A 9,552-nucleotide genomic window follows, 5' to 3' on the forward strand; every position below is an offset into this window, starting at 1 on the left:
TCAGTGAGGGACAATAGCATATGCCTTTATTTATAATGGTAGGGGACAAACACGAATAACGTTTTAATATGGTGTAGTTCAAATTAATATTACTCCTCAAGGTAATGAGAACATAGAAAGAATTAGACAAAAATTACTGTCAATTAACCATTCACACTAGAGACTGCAGAAGAAAATTAATTTAAAATCCCAATTCTAGAACAAACTTCACAATAAGGGACTCAAGTTTTCACAGAGCAGAGGGAAAAAGGAGAGAGAAAAAATCATTTAGGAATGATGTTTCTCAAATATGGCCACTTTCACAGACCTATTCTTGGGGGAGGGGTTTGCAAGTTTTCTGTGATAACATTTTAAATGTTGTATTTTACTTCTGTTCATAATCTAAACAAGTTAATACACACTTATTCCGGATTACCTGGACGACCATCTTACATAACAGAGGTGCCCATGATTGCAGCAGCTGTGATCTCTGTGGCATCAAGTGAAGACCAACCACGCTTAAGTTTTCATGTGGTGTTTCTCAAATTAGTTCCTTAAGACTCTTCAAGGAATTGTTGAACACTTCCTAGGAGAATCTGTGACTTATCAAGGTTAAGAACACTGATTCCAAGCAGTGATTCTCAAGATAAGATGGGGTGGGATGGGGATCATGACCTGGGAGACCCATGTAGCTTGGAAAAGCACATTCAAAAGACCTATTGTTTTTGTAATGCAAATTCTGTAAAGTCAAACTCAACAAAGTACCTTTCAGGCAGTAGCAGAAAACCAATTACAGATTCATCCTGGGGGGCCTGGGATAAACTTAGTTGAGAAACACTGGCTTAGAGGTAGAGGTGTCCTAGCATATGGGACAGTTAGGAACAGACATGTGCCAAAGAGAAAGACAACTTTTTGGGTCATTGAGTGAATCCTAAGCCATCACTTGTCATGGTCTTTTGGAACCCAAAGGGCCAATCGAGAAGAAACCCAAGATATCCATCAACCTTCTCAGACCTGTGGGTTGGGGCAAGTTGGTCCACTTTTAATACTGAGTCAAAACAAGAGGAAGCTCTTTTCGCCAAAAAAATCCCCCCCCCCCTTTTTTTTGTTCATATATTTAAGAATTTTAAGTAAACAGTTGCTGTGGATTTTAGTCGCAGATCCATCCACCAGGAAGTGTGGTTATCATTGAAGTGCCATCCAGCTCTCAGTGGGATATCATCCTGGGATCTGCTCTGCCAGAAAAACAAAATACAAAGAAGTGGATTTTCATGGAAATATAAAGTCCCCTTATTTTTTTTCCATTACCAGAATACTTACTCCTGCTATTTGAGCACACTTACAGATGGCCTTTAGATACAGTTGGCAGCAAAATACTGAGATCATAGAATGCTGAAGGACAGTGCGAATAGACCTTGTGAATAAGGGGGACTCTAACGCCCACCCTGACACAGAGGTAGTTGGGGAAATGGTCTTTCATATCTTTCCAACAAAGTCATTAATTTTCTTCCATTTTTAATCTAAGCCTAAATTGCTCAAAAGTGTTCCAGAATAGAAAATATTTGGCACCACAGTTAATTGGGTTTTGAGTGCTTTGATATATGGGGTGAGGCCACAAACAGATTTAGTGTTCACTTGCTGCAATGATGTAAGAACTGTGATTAGGAGCTTTATGGTATTGACGACTTCATTTCAAGGTATTCAATTATACTTTTTCAGAAATTCTTTTGTAACTTCTGTTGCTGTTTTGAGTTAAGCACCAGAAATTACATATACACATTGCTTAAGGGTAAGTTATTAATTAATGGGCAATAAATATCCCTCAAAAAATATTTTGGTCTGAGAACCATACATTAGTCAAAATCTCCTTTGACTGGAAAAACCCACTGAGTCTCTCTGCTTGTCAGTGAGTGGAACCGGCCTACTGGCAACTACCTAACTATAATGAGAGCGAGGGGAAAAAAGAGCTCATCAGACCCCAAAAAGTACCCTGGTTCCTTTTTTGAAGAGTTCATCACCCTATGGCTTTCCATTCAGCCAAGGATCTCCTTTGGGTGACAACTGCAGAAAACTTTGTTTTGACATTTGGGAATCCAATTAGATTAAATTGATTTACAGCGTGAACACAGGTAATGCAAAAATTACTTTGATTTCAACATTGCACGGAGAAGAATCCAAACTGCTTACCCTGGCCTCTGTACCCCGGCTCCCCGCCCGTACTTCTGGCTGCTCTTCCTTCTCCTTGCACTTCACCCAGTCTCTTCTTGCTTGCTTTCTGTTCCTTGCATGTTCCACACTTGTCAGCTCCGGGCCTTTGTACTTGCTATTTCCTCTGCCCAAAAAGCTCTTTAGCTTTATCTTTACATGGCTGTCTCCTTCTTGTCAACCAGGTCTCTCAGCTCCACCAGCTGAGAAGGACCTTCCTTCACCATATCAGCTCTAAATTTGCTCCCCACCCCCTGCCTTGTTCTATCACATTATTTTATTAATTTGTGTCAGGAATTATTTACTTACTTGTTTTTGGTCGGGCTGCCACTCTAGAAGAGAGGTTCCCTGTTATCTTTTTGTTCCTCTCCCTATTCCCAGTGCCTCGTACAGTGTCTGCACATAGTAAGTGCTCAATAAATATTTGTTAAATGAAGGTCAACTAAAAGGATTTCCTCCTATCCACACAACCTCTTTGTAAAGTCCTAAACGACATCACAGTTCTATAAATCACTCCGCATCACTCTTCCTCTAACCCAACTGCCTCTCTGGAGTATAATAAAATCCAGCAGAATTCCACCATCTCCCAGTGTTCTGGCTGGGCACCCCACCTTTCACTCACCTAGAATTACTGTAGAGCTCCAATCTGATTTAGCCGGTCCGACAGTTCCCCACTCTGATGCATATTGATCAGATCACTGCATCCGCCTATACAATCTTTACCGATAAAGACCCGAGGTACCTAAAAAAGCAAACAAGCTAAGGTAGGTAAGGAGCTTCATTACTAGGTTAGAAAGAATGACATTTTTCCTTCCTTTAAAAATTTCCCATGATCCAAAGCTTTTAGAATCACTTTACAACCTCCTCATGTATGTTCTTTCAGGTCAGAACTTTGTTACGAGCGTAAAATTATTCATCAAAGAATGTTTGTAAGCCAAGATGTTTATCATATGGAGAGGGCAGTGCGTGAGATTGTCTAATTTGTAAAAATAACTTAAAAATCTCATTCTTGAGAAACACATTTGAGGGAAAGAATTTCGATTGGCTGCAGCCAGACCACCCTGGTTGAATTCTGGTGTCTTTGCAGCTGGGACCACACCTGAGCCCTGAGGCTGAGTCACGACAACCAGGAAGGAGTTGGTTTCCCTTTTTTTTTTTTAATTTTATCTTATTATGTTATGTTAATCATCATACATTACATCATTAGTTTTTGATGTAGTGTTCCATGATTCATTGTTTCTGTATAACACCCAGTGCTCCACGCAGAACGTGCCCTCTTTAATACCCATCACCAGGCTAACCCATCCCCCCAAACTCCTCCCCTCTAGAACCCTCAGTTTGTTTTTCAGAGTCCATAGTCTCTCAAGCAGTTGGTTTCTAAACACAGCTAGAAGAGTACTGGCATTAGGTCCGGGTCCCTGATTGTTAGATTCACGGTATATTTGTCATCTCTCTCTGCTGTGAGCTCTGTCCTCAGCTGGGGAAGGGGTGGTGGTATGTGACTCTCCTTTATTCATCCCTGGCCTAACATCAGATGTTCAAGTGCTGTCGTTCTGGGAGTAAGAGCTGCTTTGTTTCACCCTTGGGCACGTGTGGGTCACCCAAGGCAAGGCCGGCTGAGAGTCATTACCCCTGCTGAATGCGATCCTCTCTGGTCACGCTCAGGCTCCCTCCATGCTGCTAGCTTCCCGAGTGTTTTTAGAGTCCCGAAGGGAGGAGTAAGTCCTCTCACTGTGGCCCAGACAACTTCTAGAACTTCTAGGCCAACTTGTACAGAAAAGCTGACTGGCAATGAAGAAACAAACCATACAAGTCACCTGACTGAGAAGCAAGCAGGTCCTCTTCCTGAACCCTAAGAACCTACCACAAGGGGCAGGAGAGATGAAAGACAGAAGGCAGTAAAAATATTTTCAAAGCGTTTGATTTTCCTCAGAAGGCATAATGATTCAAGTGAATTTTTTAGAGCATGAGAGAGATGAGAGAGAGGGCAAAATTACTTCAGTAAGTTCTTACAGTGTTTTTATTAAGAAGGTGTTCTCGGTGGTAGTGAGCTTTAAAAATTAAGGTATTAATTATCCAGATATTAAACGAATCTACACCCCATTTCTATGGCTATTTCCTGTGCCTGGACACTGGGAAAGAGCACACAAAGCTGCACGTCAGTGAGAAAGTGCACGAATGCACTCTTCAGTCACAGACAGCGCTGCCTGCCCCACTTGCCCCATGGCTGTGTGGGGACTTTGTAAATGGGGAACACCATCAGAGCAACATTATTTTTATCAGCGGACAGAATAGCTGTGGAAAGAGTAGGTCGGAAACCTAAGTTTTCCCTTGGGTCCTTCCATTATTTTAGAACAAAGCTCCCACTACTCCAAATTATTGGGGGCCTTTTGGCTTTTATCAGCCCAGGAACACTTGGCTGTGGTCAGTATAGCAGTAACTAGAACCGAATCCCAGTGTAATTTTAGTATAATTATACTGCAAAGCTCCTTCTGTTAAAGGCACTGCCTAATGAAATAGAAATCATCTGAGATTTACTTATTTATTTATCTGACAGAGAGAGCAAACACATAAGTGGGGGGAGGGACAGGGGGGAGGGAGAGGAAGGGGCAAAGAATCTCAAGCAGACTCTCTGCTGAGCACGGAGCTTGAGCAGGGCTGGATCTCATGACCCTGAGATCTTGACCTGAGTTGAAACCAAGAGTCAGATGCTTAACCGACTGAGCCACCCAGGTGCCCTGAAATCACCTGAGCTTTAAACAAGGAGGAGATATATTCACTCTTGAACGTCTATATTTTCAAAGAGAACTGAGCAATGGTCATGGCTCCTACTGCTTTTGCCACATCCCCACCTTTGACCGGGGTGTTGGCTGAGAGGGTTTGAATTAGTTGGAGAGAGTGCCCCGAGGAGCAGGAGTCTCTCCTTAGACCCCACCTGGCAAAGGGGCTGGTTTGCCCGAAAGCTGAAAGGCCCCTCTGCCCTTACGCCCACCCTCTAGGCTAGGCAACAGCCAAACCACTTACAGCGGAGTGGTTACTGGAACCTCCAAAAGGGGTGGGACTACAGGCCCCCCAGGGCAGTGTGGGGAGCTGCAGTGACCCAGCGGCTATCAGTTGATTCTGCTGAGGAAGGATGAAGGAACACATGCTCCGTGTCCTCCCCTCCTGGCCCCAGCGCCCTCTTCCAGGAACCTGAGAGTCTCTAACTGTCAAGAAGCAGAAAGAGAACTGCCATCGTAAAAGCAAGCTTTATGATAGTGGGGCTTGGACTGTCCTGGTGTACTTTTCTCTGGCCCCGACCCCAGTTAGGCAGCTTCTTCTGTGCTCCTGGGGGGCTCGCTCTGAACCAGCGACTCAGCTACTTCGCAAACTCTTCACCCCTCCCTGGCTATGTCCCTGGTACAGACCACCATCATTTTTCATCTGAGTAACTGCTGTAGCCTCCAGATGTCTCCCAGCTTCAGCCCTCAGGCTGGCCTTCCTACACTCACTTATCCCCACAGCCACCACCCTTTCCAAAAACTCAGTCAGTTTGGGTTACTCCCCTGCTCCAGACTCTTCAGTGGAATCTCATTGCACTTCACAAGCCACAGTCCTTATAACAGCTTGAAAAGCCTTCCCAGCTTTACCCCATTACCTCTTCAACCTCATCTCCTCCTACTTTCCTACTAATTCACGATGTTCCAGCCACACAGGCCTCCTTGCCACACGTGCTTCTACCATAGGACCTCTGCGCTCACTGTTCCCACTGCCTGGAACATTTCTACCGCTAAATTTCTGCCTGCATTGCTCTCTCACCTCCTTTAGAGATCTAAAATCAGTGAGACTCTGATGGCTTCCTTTAAAACTGGACCTTGCTGCCTACTGTCCACCTCCCTTTCCTACCTAGTTTTTCTCTATAGCACTTATTACTGACCACCTTCCAACAAACTGTTTTACTTACTGTGTTTACTAGAATGTAAGTTCCACAAAGGCAGCGGTTTTTGTTCTGTTCATGGCGGTTAAAAGTGCCTTGATATGTAGTAGGTGCTTCAAAAAATTGCTGCACCCAAAAAAATTATCCTTCAAAAGTGAAGGAGAAATTACTTTCTCACACAAGCAAAACTTGAGGAAATTTGTTGCCAACAGAGCTGCCTTGCAGGAAATGTTCAAAGAAGTTCTTTAGAGAGAAGGAAAATGATAAGGGTCAGAAACTTGGATCTACATAAAGGAAGAGCATGAGTGAAAGAATAAATGAAGTGCTGATCGAAGAGTTTTTGCCATGGCAAAACCCAAACAGTTTCTCCAAGTACACGGCCTGATTGAAGACACAAGTTTCTAGAACCAGTCAGGTCCTGCTGGGCTCCTGCTATGTGCCCATCACCATAGGTCATTACAGGGTAAATAAGAGCAATGACTTCCAAATCTCTCATCTCTTCAGAAGTAAACCCTTCCTTGGAAGGGAACCTGAAGGCAACCCCGTAAAAGGATCTGTTCTTCCCCTTGGAGGAATGCATTCAGGGCTCAAGAACCTGTGAAAGGTCTTTTTAAGAATTCAAAAACAAACTTAAAAAATTGCCGCTTTATGAAGAGATAGGGGAAAAAAATGTGTCGAATGAATGCATGAAGAGGTGTCTCCAGCTAAAGAAGAGAGGCTGCCAGGCTGACATGGAGCTCTCAAAATTTGTTGCACGTTGAATTACCTGGGGATCTTTTTTTTTTTTTGGTAGGAAATAAACTTTTTTCCCCAGCCTTATTGAGGTATAGACAAATAAATTTATATATATGGAGGATCTACAATATTATGATTTGATATACATACACATTTTGAAATGATCACCACAATCAGGTTAATTAACATGTCCATCACCTTACATAGTTAACTTTTGTCTGTGAGTGGTGAGGACACTTAAGACCTCCTCCAGAGCAAACTTCAAGCATACAATGCAGTATTATTAACTACAGTCATCTTGCTGTCCCCTAGATCCTCAGAACTTCCCCATCTTATGACTGAGAATTTGTACCCTTTGATCTGGGGATCTTTAAAACTACTGATGCCTGGCTCCCACCTCCGATAAATGACTTAACTGATATGGAGAATGACTTGGGCATCCAGATTTTTTAAAAAAAGCTCCCCGTGTGATGCCAATGTGCAGGAAGGTTTGGGAGCCACTGGCTGAGAGGGATCCACCCGTCATAGCAGGGTCCTTGGCAGGGACTGTCCTGCCCTTTGGCTCTCAGGCCCCGGGCAGCAGGAGTCTCTGACCACTGTGTCCTCCGCTGCAGGAACTCCCTCTCAGACACAAGAGTCCTCAGCTCACAGCTGGGGCCCTGGAGGCAAGAGGGTAACAGGTTTAGCCTCCCTCTGTGCCAAAATACTGATCTCTGACTGGAGAGGCAAGGAGAAGCAGCCTCCAGTGCTTTATGCTCAGAACCTAGACAAAAGCCCGTGAGTCAAACTCAAACGGAAGCAGGATATGTGCTTCTGCAAACACTGTGTCCGAGAATGTGCCTCCTGAGGGGGACTGGGGTGAGCTGGTGGGCCAGCCCCTACCCCACCCAGCGCCAGAACAGACTCAGGCAAGCTGGCTGCCTGGCCATCCTGCCAGAAGCCAGGGGTGCTGAGGCAGAGGAAGCCTTTTTAGGTAGAGAAAAGTAGTTCTTAGAGGGGCTCATGGTCTATTGAGAGCAAAGGGGACTTGGTAGTCCCTTGCTCTGGTCTGGTCTTGCAGCCGGGGAGGTCCTAGAGGATCCCCGAGGTGGTGTCTTGCCTAGGATCATACTGCAAGCCATTGTGAGAGCCAGGCTGGAACTCTGGCCCCTGAACTCCCTACTAGCACAGACCTGGAAGCATCTCAGAGAAGAAGGGGCAAATCATGAGCCTTTAGATTCTTCCAGTGGGAGGAGTTAGGTGAGATAGGGAAGGATGGGCTAATTGGGTTTATGGTTAAAGAAAGCTTCGAGAAAAGATTGAAGGACAGCAAATCCTGCTTGGCCAAGTGAACACGGAAGAAAGAGTGCATACGATTCCCACATTCAGTAACAGAAACGCATAGGTCACCCTGGCCCCTGCACCCCACCTTCCGACCCCAGCCCTGCAAGCTGCAAACTGTCACTTCCCGGCAGTGCTTGAAACAAAGACTCCAGATAGCTCACCGACCCTGGGACAGCGGCTGGGCCCGCTGACCCGGACGCACGGGCACAGGGTCCGCGAGGACCTCTGGCTGCAGCCCTGCAGCCTGTTCCCTGGAGCGGTGTCTTCTCTTCATCGCCCTCCCCCATCCCGCAGAGCCCTCCGGCGGCGCCTTGAGTGCCGGAGCCCTAGCGGTGTCCTAGAGAAAGGACAGGCGGATCCCCTGCACAGCCCCCACAAGAAAAGAGAATCTGAGAACCTTTTGCCCAGCCTTTGAGAACTCACCGTTCTGGCTCCTGTGAGCGTTTCCAGGTAATCTTGAATCTTGCTTGTGTCACTGGTGGCCGTGATATCGACAAACTCCAAAACCCCTTGTTTGAAGGGCAGTTCGCTGAGGAGCTCTTGGGTCCTTCTGCAGTAGGGGCAGTTGGGCTTGATGAACACAACCACCTTCCTGGGCTGGATTTTGCTGTTCACAAACTCTTGAGCCATCCTGACAGGCAGCTGCCTCCTGGGGAGGAATCCTCAATTGCCGGTATTGCTCGGGAGTAAACCGATGGCCAGGCCAGCTGGCTCTCAGTTAAAGGAACCTCCCCGGAGGAGGAGTTTGCCTGGTAGCATGCTCGAGTTTTAAAGAGACAGCTCCAATGTCATTTCAGTCTGGTATGAGTCACCAGCTAGAGACGCCAAGGACTGCATACTTCTATTTCCTTTTTTTTTAAGATTTTATTTATTTATTTGACAGAGGGAGACACAGTGAGAGAGGGAACACAAGCAGGGGGAGTGGGAGAGGGAGAAGCAGGCTTCCCGCGGAGCAGGGAGCCCCATGCGGGGCTCGATCCCAGGACCCTGGAATCATGACCTGAGCTGGAGGCAGATGCTTAACGACTGAGCCACCCAGGCGCCCCTGCATACTTGTATTTTATCAATAGCTACATCCAGGGTGTCGGTGTTGTCCTCAGCTTTTTCAGGAGCGCCTGCCCTTTGGCAGAGACCAGAGTCAAATTGGGGAAGCATCAAGGATGCAGACCAGCACCGGGGAGGGTGCTGAGCCAGCAGTGACTTCTTAGGAGTCCAATCTTTGTTTTACCTCTCAGAGCCACCAACACTCACGCAGAAACAGAATCACTCATAAAACATGGAAATCACCTTAGAGGAAATGAAACTGAAATTGGGACTTCGCATCCAATCTTGACGTGGCTCTGAGGGCATTTGACTTGACCCGGTTGATGGGTGTTTGCGGTTGTGATTACTTT

General features: G+C 45.9%; 1 protein-coding gene across 2 annotated transcripts; it reads right to left on the reverse strand.

Annotated features, from left to right (window-relative positions):
• GLRX (glutaredoxin) lies at positions 1-8,901 on the reverse strand. 2 transcript variants are annotated; one of them, XM_027606895.2, is made up of 3 exons: positions 8,582-8,901; positions 2,807-2,926; positions 1-1,209 (listed from the first exon to the last, which is right to left on the reverse strand). In XM_027606895.2, the coding sequence occupies exons 1-2, from the start codon at positions 8,786-8,788 to the stop codon at positions 2,813-2,815; spliced, it is 321 nt and encodes a 106-aa protein (XP_027462696.1). In that variant the 5' UTR covers positions 8,789-8,901; the 3' UTR covers positions 1-1,209; positions 2,807-2,812. The 2 variants fall into 2 exon arrangements, with proteins under 2 accessions (XP_027462696.1, XP_027462695.1); XM_027606894.2 differs by having other exon boundaries at positions 1-1,214; positions 8,582-8,900.
• Between the last annotated feature and the right edge of the window lie 651 nt (positions 8,902-9,552).

The sequence above is a fragment of the Zalophus californianus genome, chromosome 5 (genome assembly GCF_009762305.2).
Source record: "Zalophus californianus isolate mZalCal1 chromosome 5, mZalCal1.pri.v2, whole genome shotgun sequence".
Taxonomy (NCBI): Eukaryota; Metazoa; Chordata; class Mammalia; order Carnivora; family Otariidae; genus Zalophus; species Zalophus californianus.